Source organism: Amblyomma mixtum, chromosome 1 (genome assembly GCF_055824585.1).
Source record: "Amblyomma mixtum isolate Tamu chromosome 1, ASM5582458v1, whole genome shotgun sequence".
In the NCBI taxonomy this organism is placed as follows: Eukaryota; Metazoa; Arthropoda; class Arachnida; order Ixodida; family Ixodidae; genus Amblyomma; species Amblyomma mixtum.
Genome location: NC_143012.1, coordinates 8,910,393 through 8,934,883, shown reverse-complemented (window position 1 = coordinate 8,934,883; position 24,491 = coordinate 8,910,393). Strand labels below are relative to the sequence as shown.

General features: G+C 47.7%; 1 protein-coding gene across 1 annotated transcript in view; it reads right to left on the bottom strand.

Annotated features, from left to right (window-relative positions):
* LOC149365405 (tyrosine-protein kinase transmembrane receptor Ror2-like) overlaps positions 1-24,491 on the bottom strand; it is a 473,725-nt gene that overhangs the window by 19,362 nt on the left and 429,872 nt on the right. Inside the window, exon 7 of the mRNA XM_089542304.1 lies at positions 5,199-5,361. Coding sequence (XP_089398430.1) covers positions 5,199-5,361 — 163 coding nt within the window. The remainder of the gene's footprint in view (positions 1-5,198; positions 5,362-24,491) is intronic.

Genomic DNA, 24,491 nt, shown 5'->3' with positions numbered 1-24,491 from the left:
AAATCAAACTCCGCTCGTACTTTCCTTCCACAAGCAAATGTCCCCGCCCACTACTCTGGCCCTTTTTGACGTCATACGTGTTACTTTCGCTAAATGCATTCCATTGGTGCATCGTTCTGACTGACGGGAGAAGGTTGGGCGTAGCCTGGGCGTCGCGTCGTCTGCGCAACGCTTTCCGCTGCGCCTTCCGTTTCGGTACATGCCTACAAACCCGCATGAAGGAACCAAAAAAAAAAAAAAAACTGCGGAGGGAGCGTACGGCGACAGCCTTGAATCCTAGTCATAAGAAGTAAAAAATAGTAAAACTGAGAGAATCGGTTCGCCCCCCGCCGTGATCACGTCACGAGATAGCCCTCTGCGTGCGCGCTCTCTTTTTTTTTTCTTCCATGCAAGCCCCCCAAAACAAGGTTTTAGTTACTTGTGCCGGAGAGCCTTTCCCTCGCTCGCCCACTTGACTGCTCCGCACACGCACCGCTTATCCTTCGTGCATCTTGCCTACGACTTGACTCCGTTAAACGACATGAGCTTAGGAGCGGAGGAAAGACACAAACACACAGAACAAATAAACACACACGGATAAAAGCAAATGGGCGGTTGCCGGGTCCGCGCTTCGCCGCGTGTTTCGAACAAAACCGACTCCCGCCCCTCTGGTCGTGAAACGATGGGGAGGCCTAAAAAAAAAATGAAAAGGTGGCTCGGTAACTGGGGTTGACAAACAGATGTATGAAAGGATGCGCTCGCTAACAAGTTTAGGTGGTAAAGCCGATCGCGCCTCTCGATCGTTCAGTGTGCGGAGAAAATGCAACGACGGTGTTTCGTCGTTGGATGTGCACGCAGCGACTGGAGTCGAACCACAATCCGGTACAGATTTCCAGGAGATTATGAGTTGAGTCGTCTCTGGCTCCAACGCATCGGCCTTCCTGACACAACGGTAAAGACTGTGGTGGTTTGCGGAAAATACTTCGCTCTGGACGACTACGTCCACGACCCAAGCAACTGGGGAGAGGAAGGATAGAGGGAGAAAAAAAAACGCGACGAAACACCACGAGGAGACCCAAAGATCAAAATAGAGAGGGTTTTGGGAGACCCGCCGCTCCCCCCCCCCCCACCCCAACTCTTAACTAGACCGGGTAGCAAGCAAAAACCAAGAAAAGAATTCTATTCAGGGCGGGGTCATGACGTAGACATGTGACGCACTCCACCAGACACCACGCCTCCGGCTAACATTGGAGGAGGAAGGGTGATTTTGCCTTGCGGAGCCTACTCGACGAGGCGCGAGAGGGAAAAATCTCGAGGAGGGAACGGAAGGAGAGGAGGCTCGCTCCAAGAGAGGGAGAGAGTATTTTTGACCAGAGGGTAGTCCGTGACCCTTCAAAACAAGGGGGGAGGGGGGACTATGTATGTCCAACGAAGTACTGCCAGAGTCCCCGCTCCATGGCCACGTGCCTGTACACGAAATATTCAAATTCAAGACGGCGCAGCTGAAGTTTTTTTCTTACTAAAGTTAAATGTTGCCTCGTTTCCGACCAACTAGTTCTAATGAAGGTACAGACTAACTACAGAAGGGGCTGCGCTGTGAAGTGTTAATCCAACAGTGCGCTTGAATGTTTCTATGACAGCATGACTGCCAGGCTAGCAGTATCGTCTCACTCGAACAATAATGAAATGTTAAATGCATGCGGCTAGCCACGTTCATATTACCGAAGCTAAACATATCCGCTTTGAACGTCCATCAACTGAATCGCATTTGAATTAACTGAAACCTCTAGTGGACATTCCGCGGATATTTTCAATGTTCGATACTGATGTTCTAGCACATCCAGTGGTCATCTGTGACTACCTGTATAACTAAACAATGATTAAGGGCCACGTCCGCTAGCTAACCTTCAGGAACTGGCTGGCGAACATGTCCTGGCTTTCATTCTCAGTTTTGTGACTGACAGGAATAAAGAATACTGCCAATCACTACATATATGCAACGATCGCGAACGGCAACCAAAATCGAACAGAGGAGAGGAGAGACACTTTAATGAATACAGGAGAGAAAATCGAACGGAGCTGTTTACGTAATATTAGGCAGAATGAAGTACCAATAATTCGTACATTCTCCTTTATTAGGTCGTAACAACGTTGGTGTAAGATAATATCAACGAAAAAAATAGCCTTTTTATTCTTTGGTTGGATATTTCGCGTGCGACTAGACACGCACCTAGTGAAGACAAAGGCCTCCGTTCGGAGTTCTGTAGAAAAATCCTTCCCATCAAAGAATCAAAGCATGCTGACTCCATGCTTTCTAGCAGAAGAGGGCATAACACGGTTGGAGCCTGAGGCACGCAAGCGCGACCACCGCCTAAAAAAAATAGACTTTCTAGCAAAAGCCTCACTACAACCAAGAGGGAAAACGTTTAGTTCTATTCGAACGGGCTTTAATGCTGCACCGCACGTCACCGCTAGAAGGCCTTCATACAAACTGAGTTTATTTCCTATTTTCTCGGCGCTAGAGCAAGGCTATGTGAAATACGTCTTCCCCCTGGGCAAAACTACTGCTATAAGTCGGATACAATTTAACAAAACAGGAGTTGGTAATACAGGAACACTATCCGGGGCGTCCTGTTTTATTCCGCTGGCGATTCAGCTTTTTAAAGTTTGTCTATATTAAACAAGCATATATCAATAATCTAGAGCTTATAACTTTTTCTTGTGGTTATAGCTCGTTGTTCAGGTAGGAAGAAAAGTTTTAACAGACTACATTCTTGTGTAGGAACTCTCTGCGGTAGTCCTGAATGTGGGTGGAGCTTCACTGCAGACTCAAGTTGTTTCCGACTATACAAATGTAAACGTAAATGTAAAATGCAGAGCTATAGTTTTACGTAAATGAACAACTATAGCTCTGTACATCATTTCCCAAAATACAGAATTCACGTCATCTGCAAGAACCTTTAAGGTTGTGATCAAGTCTGCAACGTCCGAAAACGAAGACAGTGGCGACTGAAACATGACTTCTGGCTGCCTAAGAGATAGTGGCGTCGCTGCACTGTATAAACGTACCCTTTGCCAAAAATAACCGAGCAGCAGGTTTTTGCGCACAACTGAGCCTTTAAGACCCCCATAAAGACCGAAAGGTGTCAGAACGTGAGGACAAGGGTTCACCTTTCTTTACACACATTCAGAGCTTAAAGGGAAGCTGAAACGGTTTTTTGAGAATTCGAGGTTATTCTAGAATTCAAGAATCTATCAAGCTTCTAGATAAACCATGCAAAGTATTTTTGCACTAGCATTTAAAATGGTGACATAATCGTCGATTAAAACCGCGACGATGCTTAGGCTTCTCCTCACTATGTTGGGGGAGTGCGAGGAAACTCGGCAGTGACGTCATTGTTGCCGAAGTTTCAGATGTCCGCTGCTTACGTCTGCATGCTGCTGTGTGTCATCAGATGGCGCCAAACAATGCATCGTGAGCTTCACCTTCGATAGCATCGGTTTTCTTCCATGGAATGACCGTTTCTTCGCTGGAAACGTAGTGCCTTCATACGTGACGTCATTATCGGGGCCTATGCCCGTCGCTGTGCACTTCAGAGAAGCCTGAACGCCGACGACGACTATATTCGGCGATTACGCCACCATTTGAAATGCTAGAGCAAAACGATTTCGCAGGCTTTACTTGCTCATTTCGCACATTCGGCAACCTTAAATTCATCAAATTCTAAAACCGCTTCAGTTGCCCTTTAAGAGCTGCTGTAATTGCATCGCTACGCGGCTAAGGAAGGAACCACCGTTGCCCGGCTACTTTTGGCAAAGACTGTACGTGTGAGGGATAAGCACAAATGGGCGCACAGAAGAAGGCACAAAATGCAATGCACTCGCAAGACTGTGAGCCAGATGAAATTCAAGGGAACCGCCAGCAGCACTCTGCGAGACCGTCTGCAGATGGCGCCAGGGGTACCACGCCGAAAGATCAGAATGGGGCCGGTCGAACTGAGTGCGTGACAGCTCGGCGTTTTTAAGCACAAATTGTGATTTTAACGTCCACCATCGTTAATGCATGCATGTGAGCCATAAACATTTACTACGGTGCAAGCAGCAACAGGCCGTCACGTTCAAAACAAAAGAAACGGGTTGGACGTGCTACGGATATTTTGAGCGTTTACATAACGGAGAAGACAACTAAGCCGTCACCCAGCGAAGCAATAAAGACGCTTACCGCATAATTTTTAGTATCATCCGGAAGGAATCACAAAAGCAACTAAACACAGAACTTGCAGGAAAATATTGACCGCAGACACAGCAATGCACGCACGTCCAAAAGATGCCGCAAGTAACGACGGCTAGGAAGTGATGCTAACTGCTTACGTCACCAAAAAGGTGCAAGGTGAAAATGAAATTCGATAAACTGCTCTCAGAAGCTCAGTAATGGCGTTAATGAACTAAGCTGCGGCAGAAAAAAAAAAAAAAATCAGCACCCTAAAACGAAACTGTGCACGCCGTTCACGACAGACCCTAGCTAGAAAACCACCTATCTGAAAGAAAATAAAAAAACAATATGACAGGAAATACCGGAAGCGTTTTTCTGCGCATCACGGCGATGCAATTACCACACGCATGCAGAAATATAACCCACATGTGAACTGGCCGTCCACAACGCGCGTCTACCTCGCTTTCAAGTAGGCATCCAATACTGACGCCCAGAAAACGCTGAAACAATTAAAATTACAAACGTACGATCTCCACCTCACCGTCGCGATCGTTAACGCACCCACGAGTTAAAAAGAGCAAAAGTTGGACCCGCTCTTAGCATTTCAGCCATATAGGTCACTCAAAAGGTCGGTCACACAAGGTTTCGTTCCCGCTTTAATAAGCACTACCGCAGAGGTCAGTGGGGCAGTTATGGATGCACCTAAAAATACTTTCCAAGAAAATTATTTCACATCCTAGGTCCTCCGCAATTAGAAATTGAAACCCTTTCTACTATGGTTGCTTCGGAATGCGAAACCATGATAACGGGATGAGCTGAAGCTTCGGCGCCACACGTAGTACGACCGTCTGCATGCTGTCAAATACCGCCGTACTTGAAAACACAGCACGGTGTGCTTCTTCGCGACGCACAACAGTCCGTAATCAGATCACACAGTACGTACGCAGAGTGCCGCGCGAGAAGCAAGAAAACAAAATATCCGAGCGCGTGCAGCGCATCGCCTTACCTGGCGGTATTCCTTCGACCTGTACGACGAACTCGCGGGCGTCGCTCACTTCCGTGCGGTTCTCCCCGACGACGTTGGTCGCCCGGCACACGTAGGCAGCACTCGCGGTGACATTGATGCTCAGCTGGGACTGCGGCGTTCGCGACGGCTCGGACGAGGGCACCTGGAGGCGAGGGAAGAACGTGAGACGCCGCTATCAGGCGTCACGGCGCCGACCGAACCCAGCAGCAACACGCCCACGACGCCATGCGCACGACGAGCTACGGCAGCGCCCGTGTGCTGGCGGCGTCGCAGCAGTACAGCGTTTTTCCCCCGCTTGAGCTCAGAAAGACGCCCTCCTCTTGCGCTTCGCTCCCTTTCTTCCCTTCCGCTCTTCCCGTGTTTCCCCATTTCGTTCCGGAAGTTGGGTGCGCTTGGCTTCGCGTTCGCCTTTCCAGATGGCGCTCAGCGCGCGCTGGACCATGCTGCCACCTTGCGGGAAGTTGCAAAAGTGAGCAAGGCGGGAAACTTCAGCGACTCAGGAAGCACAGAGCTGTGGTATGATTTACAGGGGACCTATTTAATAATTTGTTCAACATATGCCCAAGAGCCTCTTGCGCATATTACTTGCGGGGAGGAAGATAGAACACAAAGTAAAATCAACAAAATATACAATCACAAACAAGCTAGTTATAACAACGGTTTGAATATGACAACTAAAAATGTAATCGTAAAGCATAACCAAACTTGCAGAACCCAAGCTATGCAGGCGAGTTTTGATAGGCAAGTTGATCGGTTGGTTTCGGCGGGGTTCCCATGTACGGTTATCACAGCAGTTGCTGAAGCCCTCTCAAGAAAGACAAGTGTGTGATGTTTCAGAATTAGTTTGAGCCAAACAAACAGTCCCCGAGACCAAAGGTGGTGCCTTATGTGCACAGGGTCGCGCACAATGCGAAAAAGGTGGCAAAGCGACATGGCGTGCCGGTCGTGTTTTCTGCTCCACGAAAGCTTGCCCAGCTATGCGCGCGAATTGGGAGCGATAAAAAGAGGTCCTGCAACAAAAAGCATGGCAAGCAGTACGTGAAGTGCTGCACAGGTGTGGTGAACGAGATACCACTGACCTGCGGAAACGCCTATGTGGGCCAAACGGGGCGGTGCGTTAATGACCGCGCGGCTGAGCACGCACGATCGCTAACAAATCTAGGAGGTGCACATCTTTCGCAGCACTGCGCTGAGTGCTTCGTGTGTAATCGTGCAGCAGAACATGGGCCGGGGCAAAAAAGATGCTAGCAATGCAAAAAGTTTGAGCCACGGCTTCGGGAGATAAAGATTCTGGGTAGGAGTGGAGGTATGAAGGCGCGGGAGCTTTTAGAAGCATTCCACATTAAAAAGAAGGGATTAGATTGTGTAAGTGATACTTCGGTCCGCCTTTTCAAGACTGAGATATCATATCTTGAACGGTTTTGTTGATCCCTTGTTGTACCGGTTTTTTGCGCATGCCTTAAATTTTCTATATATTTGCTGGCTTTGCAGTAAATAAACTCAGATGAAGTTAGCGTATGTCGTGTCAGTCTTTCTTGTGTACGTCTTGCTGTAGCCCTATTACCATTTCTGTCTCAAATAATGCACCATCTAGCCGAAATTGACGTTCTAAATAACCCAACTGCGAACTCCGACGAGATTTCCTCAAGGTTATCAATCATAATAAGGTAACTTTTTCGAAAACTCATCCTGGTCAGTGGACGTCAGAAAGCGCGGCGTACTTTGGAGTGGGCACTAGCCCGAGGGATGGTGGTGCGCAAATGGACGACAGTAGCGGTTGTCCAAAGCCTCAGTTGCATATATGCTAGAAGCTGTGCTTGGAGGGTAATTAGTGCATCTCGATAAGATAGTTTGCTATTTAACACGCATCACGGGCTTACTTTCGTCGGCCGCCGATAGTGAGTGCTCTAAGAAGGTATCTTTTCATTTCTAAATAGGCAACTACAACTACAAGGGCGCTGCAGACACCTCCGGAGCAGGGACGCCGGAACATTTTCTTTAGTGGGAGTTGGGGAAGAGGGGGCAAGTTTGTTTGATTTAATTATTTATTTTCTGTTTATTTACGCGATAAATTTCACATTTTGTTGTTTTTTTAACTGTTCAAAGGTATGTCAGGTAATGCCTATACAACTTGAATAGATATGGGCAGCTTCCTAAATGTACACACAAGGAGTGATCGATTGCATTAAAAAAAATTGTGTATGGTCTGTTTCAATTCTGCCAATCATGCCCACAAACAGATGTCAGAGAGTCAACGACTTCAGCTCGGACATGATTGGTTTAGGCTACTCAAACGAAATTATTTACGACTGGCTACGAAGCCAACTAGCTCAACCCCACTGTACTTTATATTAAAAGAGACCTAGAATTCAAGCTTATGCCAGACATCTTGTCTGAGTGCAAGGATCGCCCTCCTTGACCCGCACGTTTAAGAGTCCCGGCACCGGAGGCTTTGATGTACAGGCATTACTGAACAGACCGCATACTGCATACGACGGAGAGGACAACGTTGAGAGTTACCAGCTTTGAGCTTTGCGCTGGAAGGTTGGCTGGTACGCTTTTTAAGCCGCTAGTTTAGAAACATCACCCTGCAGATAACAATAATAATAATAATAATAATAAAACAACGCCAGACAGACCTTAGATGCATGATTTTGCAGCAGGGAGAGAAAAAGTCGTCAAACAAATTTTACTCATATCAAGCTTTGATATTTTTCCGGAAGATGCTTTGATGCTTAGAAACATACTGCCGTTGGTCGTTAAACAAATCTCTATTTTGTTGTCCGCGTCCCTAACCACAGGTGCTATTCCTCATCCGCTTGAAAGGGCAGAGAGGACAGCGCCATCCAATTGTTTTCAGTAAATATTGATTTCCCGGTACTTTCTAGGTACGCTGACGTTTGTCGGGCAGCAAAAGACGCATCCATGGCCTAGAAAAACTAGACAAACATTTTCCCGCCGCTGTATTCATGTTCGTGATGTGTACACCGAAAAAGAACGGTTGCCGTCGTTTAGAAGTGAATGGCGCCGTAGCGGAGCCTCCTAGATCCGCGTAAAAAAAATAGGTGTCCACGCATGCATTTAACTTGCGAAATCGATTGGCCGGTGTTGGCGACACCTCTATTTCGGTTTTTGGAATTTTCCAGCTAATAAAAGCTCAGTTTTCGAAGATAGTGGCCTCTTAATGACAGGAACGCGGTGAGCAGTCGATACTGAGCAATACCAATTTGTCCCAGTGTTCCTTTAAGAAGAGCGACGATTTCCGGCATTTTCTGCTTCCGCGGGACCTGCAATGACTGGTGCCGAGGATGGTCTGTTTGACGTGTTTTGCCAACGCCTATTTTCGCCGTTGGTTGGAGAGAAGAACTCTGTCGACAGCCTCGGAGTAGCCCGTCCCGCTCCCGCTTTCTTTTCTCCATTTTCGCAACGCTTGGCACCACTGTACGTTTCGCCCTCTATCTAAGAATAAGAGGACGGCCTCTCAAAAGCACGCTGCGGAAGCGCGCGCGGAAAGCGCCGAAATCCGGTCACGTCCCGCCAATAGCGGCCCGCGCTCGCTGGCAAATTAAAGTAGCAGCTGCGCTTCGAGGCGGAAACAGGCAGCCAGGACACCGACTGCTGCTTACCAAGCCCCCTTTGCTCCACAGCGGGTTTCGGATCAACTCTGGCTGGGCAGGATAATTGATTTAAGTGTTCCCGAGAACGGCCCCGCGAAAAGACGCCGCGCAGAGGAAGAGACGGAGACGCACCGTAGTCTCGACGAGCAAGTTCTACAGTGTGTGTGTATGTGCGCTTGTGAAGGGATGGCGGATAGGGGCAGAAGAGATGGTCGTTACGCCATCTGAATGATTCATGGGTTGCGGGGGTTCGCGATGGCAGGGCGAAGACAGGGGAAAGGGTGTGGACCTCCTCTATCCCTCGGGAACCGCGGTGGGAGCCTGGGAATACCCGCCATATAAGTGACAGCGTCTTTAAAACTCAACACAATAGCAGCAACACAGCTGCAAGATTTCGGGGTGGAACCAAAGGAAAGCCTCTGCACCTGCGGAAGGCTCAAGAAAGATTTTGAAAACCGATACGAAAAAGAAAGCAGATCTATACGAACAGAACGTTCTTTGTCATCAGTGCGATTTCAAGTACCCGCTGAAATGTTGCTACTGTTATGATAGGGACAACGTCCTTAACTACGAGTGGACAGGGGCGACCTGAGAAGCATGCAAGTACGAAACATTCCTTTGGCAATTCTATTAAAGCAACTGCGGTGGCATAAAATTTTTATGCAAGTGCAAAAAAAAATTTGCGCCTCAGCTGTAAATACAAGCATTGCGCCAGGTTCGTTGTATGTATCTGTTGTCTTAGATAAGACGATGCCAATTTCCTCGCATGCGCAGCTTTGGTGGCCGAGTATATTAACAGCAACGCACCACCTGTGATACCGAAATAACGGTAGGCGAACTCGTTGTATATGCAGACTAATTTTTACACAAATGCACGTGCTTGAAGCAGGTAATTCAAATCCCAGCTAGCGCAGCATTGGTGATCTAAAGTTCTACGGAGAAAACATGCGTAGTCCATTGTTTGTTGCGCGAAACTCATCGTCTAATCCTAACGCGGTCGAACGATGCAGACAAGAGTCATTCAACAGCCTACTGTCTCTTGTGCGAAATTCGTCGACATTTGTATCCCGTCCAATCTTATATAAAGCAGATATAATACTTTACTGTCCAACCTCCAATTTGATCTACGCACCTCAATATACTTGCGGACTATAGCTGCTCGCTTCTCGGGCTTAGCTATTGATCAAACTTTTATCGAATTTAACTGGCGAGGGGAAACCGTGAGGAACTTAAGCAAACTAGCTCGTACAAGTCCCAAATAAATTGTGTGCGGCGAAAGAGCCCTTCAATATCAGGTCAATGAATACGGTCTGGCCAAAGGCCTCTCTGCCACTCACGGAGGATATACAAATATATCCTCGTCAGAACCTCTGTAATTATTATCCGGATGTTTTTTTTTTTTGCATTGTTTGTACAAAACGCGTTTCCCCTGCAGCCAAAACCGGGGGTTAGAAATGCCAGAGTACTCAATGTGTTGAGTCTAGTTTGCTTTCTCGCAGACTTCGCAGCAAAAGTGGTACTCTGGAACAGACTTCTAAGACGGGATGACTGCCTCATTTAATCAGTGTTCTGCTGAACGGCGGCGAAGTGACGTGACAAAATATGTTGTGGCTACTTTTACAAGCGCGAAAACTCGTATCATAAACCCACGAAGAACACTCAAAAAGAAAAACTGCCAAGCTTGCGGCGTCATTTTTTTTTTTTTTACGACGAGAGCAGTTATTGGTAGCCAATCATGAGTTGCCGTGTAACTGAAGCCCGTTGTAGTAGTACCTGACTTGACCTGCGTTGGCTCGGCGCCCAAGCGGATTGACGCTGAGCCAATACATGCCAAACAAATAGTCATGGAGAGCCAAGAGTGAAATAATAAGAGAAGAAAATGAGAAAGAAGAAGAGAAAGATGATGAAGAGAGAAGAGTGAGGAGAAAATGGAGGCAAACGATTACTTTCACCGAACATCTTAACTAAGCCGTAGCCTAGTTGAGATAGTTTCGAATTTATCTTTGCATTAAAGCTAACTGCAGGCAGAAAAAAAAAATGTTTTGGTTCACGCCGACAAACAGTACATTTAGTCAAGTCTGAACAAGTCACAACTTCACCGCACCATGCAGCTGAAAGAGTAATTGAGCGGGCGTTAGCAACAGTGGCCTTCTGAAATTGCTTGTCGTTTCCGTCGCATTTATACGCAGTTTGTTCGATATGAGTAGCGATGTTTCTTCTTTTATTTTAATGCATAATTTGCACTTACTCGGTGCAGTTGTTTGAATGACACATGCTGGAGTTATCGTTAATTATAGTTCCCTTCACTTTTATTTCCATAAAGTTTTTACACTCATATTTGTGCATTATCGGCCCTCCGCAATGCCTGCCGGAAACTAAAATGACCTATGCGAGCTTTATTTATTTCACTCTCTTGAATGAAATCGGCTTCGCCGAAGACAGGGCCGCCGATGCCCGCCGATGCGAGGGCCACCGCAGTGACCTATAAGCACGCTCTTTCGCTTTTAAAGGATGCCTCTAGGGGCAGACACTGAACGAAAACCTAGTTGTCTTGTCTGCCTTCCCCAAGATAACGAGTCTGTATTTGCTATGCAATCCGGCGTATCGCTCCGAACTGCCTACACAGTTACACGTGGACGACCGTGCTCAATGAAACAGGATTCCCAGTGGCATCGCTCGCTCCCAAGACACAAGCACGGAGTCGCTTCGAACCAAAGGCAGCCGATGCATAAGCATGAGTCTCAGAATGCACTATCCCAGACTTCGCCGTATCACTCCAACATCCCTATGCCTCGCATTCCCTTGGTTATCGGGGCTCGGGAAGTCCCTGAGACTGTAGCACAAAGCGGGTCAGTCCGCGCGCAAAGGAAGAGCAAAACGCGCTCACATTCGGAACGCGGCTGGCTGGGTGGCTGGCTGAGGCCGTCTTTGTGCGTCGGAATCGTTATGCGGATGAACATTAGGGAGCGCGGAGGACTTTGGATGTTTTGGAAATGGGGAACCGGGAAGAAAGAGCGCGCGCTCTGATTACGGAAACGCGGCGCTGCGAAGGCGAGATCTGACCGAGAGGAAACCGAAACAAAGCCAAACAATGAACACGCAAAGACGAAGTGGAGTAAGAAAAGGACAGTCACGAGGGAGTGGGCGGAGCGAAAAAGGCATCGGCGATTCTCCGAGCTGGCCGGGGTTCGGTCCGGAAATGCGTGGTGGGGAGGAGCAGCGAACGAGAGAGAATAAGAGAGGAAAGAGGAGAAGACTGTCGGCGCATAAAAGCGGAGCTGCAGCGCCCGAGGACGCAGACCGCGGCACCCAAACTGCAAGGACAGTGTCGCACCATTCAGGGACCAGGCAAAGAACACTGTAATGCATATAAAGAAGAAACTGCAAGGAAGAAAAAACGGTACGGAAGGAAAAGAGGAAGCAGGACGGGAAGACGGGAAAAGGTTGCACATACAGCAGGGAATGTAACAGCTACAGTAATGCCGAGGATCGAAAGAATGAGAAAGAAAGCAAGGAAGGAAGATGGCGGCTACGCTAAAAGATATCGACCTCGCCAAGACATCTGAGCTCGTTCATCTCGACGGAGTCGGGGACCCAAAAGAATAAGGGAGAGAGTGGGGAGTAAGGGATGATGACGAGGAGGAAGAGGCAAGTGGGGAAGAAAGGAGGGTGGGAACATGAAACATGGCCGGGACAAAAGGCGCGGACATAAATAAACTGCGGGAGGAAAGCAGGAAGGGCGATGACAACACGTGCATGGGCCTTTCGCTGCCCGCGCTGTATGGGCCGCAGCGCTGAGAGGCATTATATTCGCGGCGCTTCGACCCTCTCTTCCTTCGGTGGAAAAGAAAGGGGAAGAAAAGGAAAAGAGGTTAAAAGGCCCGAGAATGCGAGCGAACGCGTGCTCAAGCTGAACCTCTGAACTTTAGTCTGAACGCCGTGTGTTGCACCACTGCAGATGGCTTGGGCGGTGCTTGCGAATTTGTGGATTGTTTGTAAAAATAAGCGAAGGAAATGAGAGAAAAATATGTTGAAACCGAAATCACTGTTGGATGCTCGTTTAAATGCGACAGCATGTACAGGGGCGTCTCGGGGCTAACACTGTCGTCTGAGTCTTTTGTTAGTAAATCTTATTTCGATAATTCGAACTTGTCGGGAACAAAATACTTGTTTCAATTATACGGAGTTAGATTTAGAAGAAAGGTTTAGAAGACCATCTCCCTGCGAGGAGGAGGGAACGTGAATGGGATTTCGAAAGGAGTGTACGGCTGATTACACTGGATTCTACGTCCCACGGCTGCCTTAACGCTGATGTTATAGAATATAAAAGAAAGTTACCTGTTTTTCTGCTAGCCTACATTGCGTACAATTACTGGAAGTTTTATGCTGTGTCATAACTAGGGGAAACAGTTCCGACACTCTCTGAGAATGACAATGTTTTAAGAAGGATAAAAAAAGGTTCAAGAGGCGCTAATGTGATGTGACACACTTTCAAGGTGAGATGTTAAGGGGTTATAATTGTATGTAAAGGGTTCAATGGTTGGCAATTAGTGAGCCGCATGGCCATCACATGACTTTGCCATGTGACGACGTAATTCAATTAGGACGGACGGACGGACGGACGGACGGACGGACGGACGGACGGACGGACGGACGGACGGACGGACGGACGGACGGACGGACGGACGGACGGACGGACGGACGGACGGACGGACGGACGGACGGACGGACGGACGGACGGACGGACGGACGGACGGACAGACAGACAGACAGACAGACAGACAGACAGACAGACAGACAGACAGACAGACAGACAGACAGACAGACAGACAGACAGACAGACAGACAGACAGTATCGGCGACGGCAGATGACTCATCACCACGAAGACGGAGACACCATAACAAACCCAGTTATTCGGCCACGCGTCTTTTCCCGAGCAGACATCGTCGCAAGCTCTTCTGCCTCCCTCCAGCTCCAGGTTCGAGCAAAGAACCCGTCTACCCTCCTCTCAACCCCCTGCCGTCTTGAGCGAACGGTTGCCTGAGGCAATTTGTCTTCATTTGGGAGAGAAGGAAGGACACAGAGGAGGGCGAGGGCGGATTCGCCACCGTCCGTCTGCGAGGAAACCGAAGCCAAGCCAAGCCGTCCCGAACGGGAAGAAAACCAGCCGACCCTGAGACGAACCAATTGGCAAAAAAAAAAGGAAAAAAAGAAAAGGACAAAATCGCGAGAGAGCGCATGCGTTCAGAAACGGAATCGTTCGGGCTGCGCCATTTGCAATTCAACGTTCGGGGGAAAAAAGTATAAACGAGCCGAAATCACGGCCAGCTTGGAGAGACGACGTGCCTGCGTACATTATTTTGCGTGGCCCATGCTTTAGGCAGCCAGCAACACCGCGATCGAGGGGAAGAAAGGCAGGAAAAGGCGTTCAGGCGCTGTTCGCGCCGACTCGCATGCGCGCAAAGCGATGCAATAGCTGCGGCGAAGGCGACGACGCAAATTCGTGTTAAGAACGGCCATGATTTCCTTCGAGCCACGAAAAGAAAATAAGGAAGGAAAGGAAGGCAGGCACAAATGTCGTCACGGGCGACTGGATGGTGATCGGCGTGACATGCCACCGGAAACAAGCACCCACGGCTATTCTGAACGTCCTTACAGCGCGCTACACAACGACCGCTGACTGGTATGAAAGGGAATAGGCAGAAGAAGCCGAAGACTCGGAGAAGAACGCTGCCTTCCCCGCTTGCCGGCTCGTAAGTCTCCGTCGTCTTCTGTTCGGAATTGCTAAGGAGGGGAAAAGGGAAACAAAGGGGAAAAAACGGGACGCTGGGCTTCCGCATGAATGGCCCGTGCCGGACTAGGGGCGAATCTGTATACATGCATATGCGCTACGCTCGGACCGAGAAAAACGATAAATACGGGCTGCCAAGAAAGCGGAAAGGAAAAGGAAAAAAGCAAAAATGAAATAGACAAAAAGAAAAAAAAAGAAAGAACGAAGAACCAGAGAAAGAAGGAAAGACAAAGCGAAGCAGCCGTCGTGGTAACGGGGGCAGGCGCTCAAGAGAATAGGGAAGGCCGGGCATCGCCTATCTATCCGTCTAGCTAGGTCTCTCCCATCGCTCCCCATTCTTCCCAAAGCGCTCGCCGCCGCGACGGTTGATTTATAACCGTGGATTGTGGGTTACGGTGGTTCCTCGCTTGAGCCAGGTCCTCGTGTACAGCAAAAGCAAGGGGCGATCCTTTTACAGTTTCTTCCCTGTTCTTCTCGTTCCCCTTTTCATCCTTCCCTCCCTTTTCCCTCCCCTGCTCTGCCCTCCACTTCACCGCTGCTCTCTAGCCGTGCACATTCGACCGAGCAGGGGCTGCCGCACTTTGTAGATGCGTACTTGGACACGAGAGACGGGTCAAGGGAGCCCGTTCGACGATCGACTTTCTCAAAGAAGCACGCTGTCTGTTCGAAGCAAGGCTTACAATGCTAGGAAGGAAGAAAGAACTGGCTGTTCTGCCGGAATATTACAACCAGTGTACATACAGTATGTAACTAGAATAGGTTCCATTCGAAATAAGACAGGCGAGAACGCACTATGTATTTGCCATGGTTCTGTAACGCAAAGTTTTTTTGCTTGGCTACCCCGAATGCTATGGTCGCTTCATTCAGCTTATTCGCATGTAGCGAGACTTTTGCTTTTTGCTACATTTTTAAATTTCGCGGACACTAGAGTGAGGTTTAGCGGACGGCGCGTATAGACCTCCTCCATGTTTGCAAACAAGCGAGGGGGCGCTGCAGTCGCTACCGGGCTCGCGGTAGGCAAGAGGCCAGGGAGTGGCGTCGGGTGCTAGTGGTGCAGCGCCGATTTTCATGGCTTGTAGGCGCGTTTTGAGTTTCTGAGAATCATAACAATGGTTGATGCTTTCAACTTAGTATTCCTCGAAGTACACGGGCTCGCGTTGGCATGTACGGCGTAGTTCGCCACAGTGTTATTATGGATAGAAAGCGTTTCTAATGTTGGTTTCTGCCCTAGGCATTGCATAAAGTAATGTTTTTGACACTCTGCACTAGCAAGAATGATTTTACCTCGGGACAGTGGTGAGGGAAGTACTGGCGTTTTTTCGGCAGAGCCGACGTGCGCTCACCGTCTGTTGACACACGTGTCGCACAGTGCGAAATGTGGGGACAGCGTTGATCGTGTCCATCTGTCTCGCGTAACCGCTGTTTTTAGTCGTCAGATCAGGCACCAGCCAGGGCGACTTCTCCAAGGTAGATGTACTTGACTTCTTCCCTTCTTAAACTGTCAATTTGGTGAAAAGTTTGGATTCCTGAAATTATATTCTTTCCCAGCCCCGGGTCTTCTGTTTGGTTACAAAAAATTATAGCAAAATATTCAGTAAAAATTCATAACATTACGGTTTTTAGATCTATGGTCGTCAAAAATTGTGAGGTAATGGGTTTTCTGATGGTCCTGGCACGTCGCGAATTCTGCGGGTTTCTGACGACGGAGCACCACAATGGTAGTATCACTACGAAGAACAGGGATAAGAGGTTTCGTTGATTTCAGTGCCGCATTTCTTTGACCAAAGCGAAAGCGAAGAGGCCATAAACGAGGGAATACACTTAAAGGTTTGTTTTGCGATCTACCACATTTTATGCGATTGGCATCACTCACCCCTTCGTAAATTTGTAACGAATGGAAATAGAAATTTGTCGCGAACGATTCCAGAGACGTTGAGGAGTGCAATAAATCTCTCGATTTTTTTCCGACAGGAGCAGTAGTATGTTAGTTATTTTTATAAGAAAAGTTTTCATGTGTCTATGCATGCATAAGTACTGAGAATCTAAAAAAAAAAGAAGTAATACCGCCATCATAGAGAATAGGGCTTTGGCAACATGCTGGCATAAAAAATTTCCGCACTTTCCGCTTAATTATTCAAGACTCAGGGTGACTTGACCAGGGTGTTAATTATAGTTATCCAAGAACTGCAACAGGTATAGCTGAAAATAAAACGCATTACTGAAATTAGCAGAGCAATTTCATATTTGCGCCAAATTTGTTACATATCTCACGCATCAAAAAAGAAAACACTTTTTTTATTGCCTCATCTCCTGTCAATCTCGCTACGAGCCTCTGTTGGTAGCCCGCCTGCGGTTGCTTCTTTCCAAACAGTCTTCGCGATTATGTACTACTTCATGAAGCCGCTTACGACACATGTGTGATGCAATGAAAAGCATATGGCTTTTGTCACACTCAAAGTACGCTGTTCGAAGCATGCCAACGTGACCGCGCAAGACTGTCTCAACTTACCAGACTTCTTTCTACTAGAATTAAATAAATATGTCGGTCATGTTAAGAAATGTTTGAAGTATGTATTACATGCCCTAAAACGCGCCATTATACGTTCGTATAACTTCTACACAAGTTAAAACATGCTGTGCTATAAACAAAATAATGCACTCCTTGGTGGAGAGTGACCCTGCCGGCGCCCGTGCACATCAGCTCAAGGTGATAAATATGTGCGCAGCTACATACATGCTTTTTTTTTCTTGCACAATTTTAAGCGCACCATGCTGTTCAGCTAGTGAATGAGCGCGGCAATCTCCCTGCTGTGAAGTACGTTGACTGGCAGCGCCGGTCGACACCCAGGCTTCGCGCTTTTACTACCGCGGCCCATTTCCTAATTCGGCATTTATATGCGAGGAACCTATTGAGGCTAATCTAATTTTCCGTTTTATGATACTACGCGGATCTAACAGCGACGCAGCTGGTCAGTACATGCTGCTTCTGCAGTGCGCAGCCACGGTGCAGCCGCCGGTAGCTGCGGCAGCTGCGGTAGGCACGGGCAGGCGGAACCTGTTTTGCCTACCACGTGGAAGTCGCTACTGACATCAGCGCCACCGCATCTCCGTGACGTCGCGGGGTGAAGGAGGTCTATAAGCAGAATTCCCCAACTATTCGTTCTCAGGCTGCAATTTAGAGCGATTGTCACTCCTAGGTGCAACCAAAAGTTTGAAGGGCGGTGTGTAGACAATGCAACCTGCGCTGCTCCTTTTCTCGCTTGAAACCACAACCACTGTCACTGAGAAAATGTCAGCAGTTTAAATCCTCTCGCTTAATCTGCTGCTTCAAGGGACGTTCCCCATGGTAAAGTTGCCAGAGAGAAGCGATGTTCGCTGCACTAACCGAAAATTCCTTCAATTAGATGCAAAATCCCCATCTATCACTTGCTTTCCCGACAAAAGCTTGAAAACAGCGTAAATTTGGGAAAAGGTAAAAATTTCCGCTCCTTAAATTTACCGAAACGCCGCAAAAATTCAATTTTCGCAAAATTTAACTCATCAAATTTCCTAAACAAAGGAAAAAATTCCCCCCTGAAATATAGCTGCCAGAGACAAATGCCTCTTGCCGGCTCTCCTAATCAGGTCCCAATTACAGGTCGCTATTCGCGAGTTTTTAGGGAGATTTAAGTTTTTGCCTACGCACGTAAACGTCGGGGTGTTGCCGAAAGTTACCAGCGCGAATTTGACGGAGGGTAACGTGGTTTAATTCTTCAATTAGTGAGGCGGCGCTGGAGGCACACCAGTCTCCTTTACGCGTCGGCTTATCCAACATTAAGCTGCCATCGCGGAGTATTCTTTATTTCGCCGCTCGTAACTGGGCGTTCGCACCAAACCTGCCAGCAGAAGACCGAAAAGTCTTTCTGTGGTGAACTATAGCGCACTTCAAAATGTTGCGTTAAAAGGTGAACATAGTGTACGTGAAACACTAAGTAAATAAAGTAGACCGCGTAGCCTAAAGGCGGCATCATATTCCCCAGCACAGAAAAAAAAAATTACATCGACAGACTGCAACGTCTTTGTTTCTTCGCCAGAGCATAAAACACAATAGGGATACCTAGAGAACGTTCCAGCGGCAATTAAAAACACCCTGTACTGAGGACGTCATTCTCAGCTAATAAAGCTTGATTGAATGACTGATCGATCGATTGGTTGATTGATTGTTTGATTCAAGGGTTTTCATGCGGAGGAAGTTCGAAGACCGAACTTTAGCGAGCCATTCGACTGTTGCAAGGAGCGGCATACATGCAGGGAGACGACGCCTGGTATACGTGCTTCGTCTTCGCCGTCGCGATCTACGCAGACAGAACTTGAGCTGCACGTTTGCTTGGAGGACGGTGTCTCCTAACGGCCAGACAGGATGCATACCCGACTGTCTCCGCCGTGTTCCGTCCGGTTCGCATGCACCGCCGAGGACGTGGTTTCGATTGCCGTAGTAATGCCGAATGGTGTCGCTGCTGCGTACGGCGGCGACTGCCGCCACAATCTGGTCGTACCGTCTCGCTTGCATGATGATTGTAGGAAGACAGCTTTGCTCAGTTTTTTCTTTCAGGAATACAGCTGTCTCAATAGGTGGCAAAGAAGGACTCCCGCGATACTCTAAGAATGTTCTTCTTTCTTTGCTGCGATAACTGCAGTCTGGAACTCCGCATCCAGCACTGTACAATGAATAGCCTAATTTTGGGAAGTGCTTTTGCTATACTTTATTTGGAAAATTACACAATGAAGCCACCGTCAGCAACCATAACTGATTCAATTCGGCTTCGCAACCGGCCGCATACTCGGATCAGGTGGCACTTCGAGATGTTCGCCACGTCTAGAGAGATATAATGAGAGTGTGGGGGTATATGGCGATAGTGAATAGAGTTCTCAAGTACCTCGCGCGCCCGGTATAACCAGCAGCCTTCAGAGAGCTCACAGCGTTGCCAGAGCCGCTCACTCTAGGTTTCCATTAGAGAGAAAAATATGCTAAAGGCCATGGCCGTAAAAAGAAAAACAATGCCGGGAGAAACAGGCAAAAAACTGACATGAGACACATACGCGCTCTCGAGTCGCCTGGCCCTTCAGACGATAATACCCGCTCTTTTTAGTAGCGGAAGCTTTGGCAAGACTTCCCTTCCGCCTGCTCTCCTCAGCAGCCCGGAATGCTGTAACCAGCTCCCTCTTCACCCCCCCCCCCCCCCCTCCCATTTGGTTCCGATGACAGTCCTCTCTGCTCATGCCCAGCTGGCCAATCAGGTCCCGACGCTTCAACAGCGGGACAATCATCGATCTGTAAGTGTTTCCGCCTATTCTGCCCGTCCTTTTCTCTTTGTATTTGAATTTGTACAATCCTATGTGTGGGTCTACATGTGTTTGTCTGCGCAAGGGGCTTCTGTTTCACTCGCGCTGATTCCGTCTTCTATTTCTTGCTGGAGCTTATTTTCTTCCTTTTATTTCTCGCCTTCGCTTTTTCCACTACGCGTACGTATAGCGCGTATTCTTGCAAAGTCCATCTGCGGAGTTGGGTCGTCTTTCGCGGAGGTCTTCGACTATTGGTGAAACGCAGAGCCAGAGCTTCGGCTCCCGTAGTCGGAGCGTTTTCTTCCTTTATTTTTCACCGAACACAGGGAAGCACACATTGAAACCCAAGAAGAAAGACGCTGTCTAGTGCATTCTCGAGATGAGCTTCGGAGCCCCTCTTCCTTTATTATATATTTATTTCGTCACTTTCTTGCACTACGTCCCCCTTGTCTAGTAGTATACTTGAGATAAGCGTGCTCTACGTACAGCCGCCCAAATTTTTAACTGGCGAGATTTTTTCTTCAAAGTTGGTTGCTGGTAGCATATTCGCGCTATCCGTGTTCTATGTTTTTCTCAATGACAGTATAGACAGTTACAGGCAATTGCAGAGACCTTTATACTGCTAGTATTTCATACCATGGACAAGCGGCCCATTAGAAAGCCTGTGGTAGTTTGTCCGTGATGAACTTCACCAAAGCTTTTGGATTCACTACGGTTTCCGTATTGAAAGTCTTCCTGTACGGTAAAGTGTCCAATAATTTTGGTTTTAGTCAAGTTTGTCGACTTGCACTACTATTAGGCACTTGCATAGGGAACCAATTCATTTCGCGGCTTAAACTTTTCTGAAGGAATGAATAATCACATTGAAGGGGTAATAAAGAAAGCACTTCGATTCATTTTTAACGCTTACCATAGAAGTATCTCTGTTTCAGACCTGAGAACACGAGCTGGGCTCCCGTCGCTAGAAATGCGCCGTAAACTACACCGCCTACAAATGATGTACAGTATTGTCAACCGCCATGTCAAAATAAATTTTCATACTTACATGCACTTCAACGAATCCAGGAAAACGAGAGGCAAGCACAGCAAAACAATTGTAATGCCGCAGGTTATAACTAACGCCTACCGTTCATCATTCTTTCCTCGAACCACAGCCGAGTGAAACGCCTTACCCTATGAAGTAGCTGACATGCCCTCAGTTGAATCTTTTGTTACGGCCGTGTCACCTTATCTATGATGCAGCAAGTATTTCTTTACAACGCTTCTTGCTTTGCCGTCCACCTTTCAAAGTGTATTCCTTCTTTCTTTTTTTGTGTTTTTTGATTGTGCACATTGCTTCGTGGCTGATTGTCAATAGCACGTTTTCTTTCTTTGCCGCTGTTAAACTCACATTAGCAATTGTTCAAGAACAATGTATCCACTCCTGCTTTGAATAAATAATAATAAATAATAATAATCAGGAGTGCTAATTATAAAAAAAAACAAAAAAGAAACAGGAAAGAGGACGTCACCAGCAGGCTGCCAGCAGCTGGCGCTTATCGACTACGCTGAAGGACATTAAAAAATGCGGTCACTCCGGCCTGTCTTAAGTCTCCTTTTGTATGGATTTCAGTCGCCGAGCTGGAACAAACCGTCCCCTCTGGGTGCCAGATTCTGCTCTTGCGGAATCGTTCGAAGACGGTTGGACTTCGTAGTGAGTGAGCTACGAAAGCTTCCCGGCAAAAACGGACGTATGGATCATTTGCGGTGCGACCCGCAACTTGACCTCATTCAAAAACGTTACTTAAAATCCTGAAGGGTAAAAAACAAACCTGTATGGAATGGTCGAAAAACCTACACATTTAATCTCAGTGCTCTCATCGCGTTCGGAGTTAGCAAGGAGGGAGAGAGAGACAGGAAGGAAAAGCAGAGAGGGATAAAAAGGGCGAGAGAAATTCCGATAATAAACGGAATAACAAAAGGGGTGAAACAGCGGGATGTATTGGGCCGAGATAAGGCACTAAATCAACGACCAAACAAACAAGATGGCAGCGACGACGGTAGGAGAGGAAAGATAGAACCGTTTACGGAGCCCGAACAAAACAAGAAAAAAAAAGAGAAAGGGGAATTGAGAGAGAGAGAGCCATTGATTCGGCGCCAGCAAACTCTCGGTGTACGCTCTCGCGACGCATAGAAGACACATAGACAGAACGGCGGCCGGAGCGCGTTCCCTGGTCCCGACTGTTTTCCCCGGGCGGGATAATAGAATGAGGCTTCGATTTTCCATAAGCATCTGCAGCCAAGTGTCCGAGACAAAACGGTCGGCCATTAGCAGTTCGCAGTAAAGAGGTAGAACGGCCAGGGGGAGAGGAGGAGGAGGAAGTATCGACGCGGCAGCGGAACCGGCGACGCCGATGGTTCCGCTGTGAGCCGCTACACTTCCGTGTCCTCCTTCATCCTTGCTCTCTCTCTCTCTCTCCGCCCTTTCTGCTCCGCACCGAGCGGCGAATTTATTTGGCTACACACACAGGACGCTATTATGTGGACACACATCCGCGAAAGCTAACACAGAAGCCCACACAATCACAGCCTCGAAGCTTGGCCAGCTTGGCAATGATGGCTACGGCCGGGAGACCGGCGGAGACTGTATGGTCCGGGAAAATGATGTCACCGAAAGAAAAAGAAAACGAAAAGCAGACCATTCCAGACTCTCACTAAGTGCCAATCAGTGCCTGGGGCCACGTACTAGAAATCCAATGTATTTATGCGATCCAGAAAGACAGAAACAGCAGAAAAAGAAAATGACAGAAAGAAAGAAGTAACAGAAAAGAAAAGGAAGTAACAGAAAAAAAGGAAGCTACCAGGCAGCCATCAAATATGCTGCGAATTCAAGCGCGATCTTGGTGCTTGACCCGGCCTCCCTACGATGCTGGTACTGATGAATGAGGCGTTTAAGCGCGCAGGTATTACTGAAATTCTGAGCACAGTCGTTGCCAGAACATGAAGTGCCGTTCGGCTCGGCGTTAAACTTACGCATAAACCAGCGAGTAGCACGTTCCATGTACACCTGTCTCTTGCGTTCGCCAACTTCGGCTTAGAGGGCACGCACTTATCAAATTAAGTTCGGTAAAATTAAAATGTCTTTCCTTTCACACCGCATGTACAGGCGTGGCCATAAGTAAACGGAGCACGCTATTGCGTTCGAAGTGCAATCACGCTTTCTTCATTGGTAATGAAGAAGCGTTGTTTGTCCGCAAGAAAGCCCACCGACCTCCTCTGCCAGCATGCGCGTACCACTGCTGGAAATTTCAGTTAGGTGCCGCTTGAAAAATATTCGAAGACAGTTTCATGCTCCGTTTACTTTTGTCCGCGCCTGTACCTGTACGATCTCGACATTTGGAAGCCTGCAAAAATTACAGCGCGAGGCGAAGATCAAGTTATAAGGCACTACACAGAAAAGAACATGAAAGAGGTCTAACATTATATGCTGTAGCGTCGTAGTCGGGGAAACTTCGTCCCTGATCGTGTTGCATCATTGCTTACCCCCGGTAGCCCATATATGAGAGCATGAACGACACAACAGACCAGAAAGGCCTGTAAGTGCGACAAGGGCTTGCTATTTGTGGACTGACTTCACTGTAATAACCACTAGAGCAACCAAGTCGATTAAAGACTAGCTGTGAAGGGGGCCGTAGTTAGTCCCTTAAAGGATTAACCATTCCTCGTGGGGACCAAGTGGTAAAGACCAACAACACTATCAAGCTTTTCTATGTAGCAGTAATCAAGTGGCCTATTCAGCGCAATTATCAGATCAAGAGAAATAACGTCTTTATTAAAGCCCCCAAACACAGAGCCATTTTTCTCTGTCTTCTTTTCAGGTGAGACAACTCGCCTTGAACAATACAAACCTTCTCTGCGGTTCAATCCATTTGGACGGGAATAAAATACATCTTGCGTCGGGGAGCGGGAAGATGAAATATGTCGCGTGGACTGAAAATGGCCGACATTCCAACTAGTAAAAATTAAAGCAGGCATGAAAATTAACTCATGAAAGACAATGGTTAAAGAGCAAGATCTGCTAAACATCGTTTATTTACACGACAAGACGACGCACTGTGGTTAACGGCACCAAAACAGCCACTGCTTGTGGGGCATGATTAACCGTCGCCTCGTACGGGCCCCTGTACTATATATCCCGCACTAAACGGGTTGGTTTGTGTGCATACATCATACGAAATACCGGAGCGGTTGTCACTCAGAATTAACGCAGCACGAAGTCAAATTGTATACTGAAGTTTATTCTTCGTTTCAGTACGGGAAAAAGCAGAAAAAGCAAGAGCTAAAGGCGTAGTTTGACAAGGACTCTTGCTTCATCCAGAAGTCACAGGGAACAGGATGCATAGGCACACAAAGGTTACAATAACGAAACGCTTATATAATAAATAGATACTTGTACACAACAGGAGATCCAGTTATGCGCCAAGTAAACACAAACACCAGGAGAAGAATAAAGTTAATAATAAAAAATAGCGTGAAAGTCAAGCTCACGCAGGGAGCAGGGA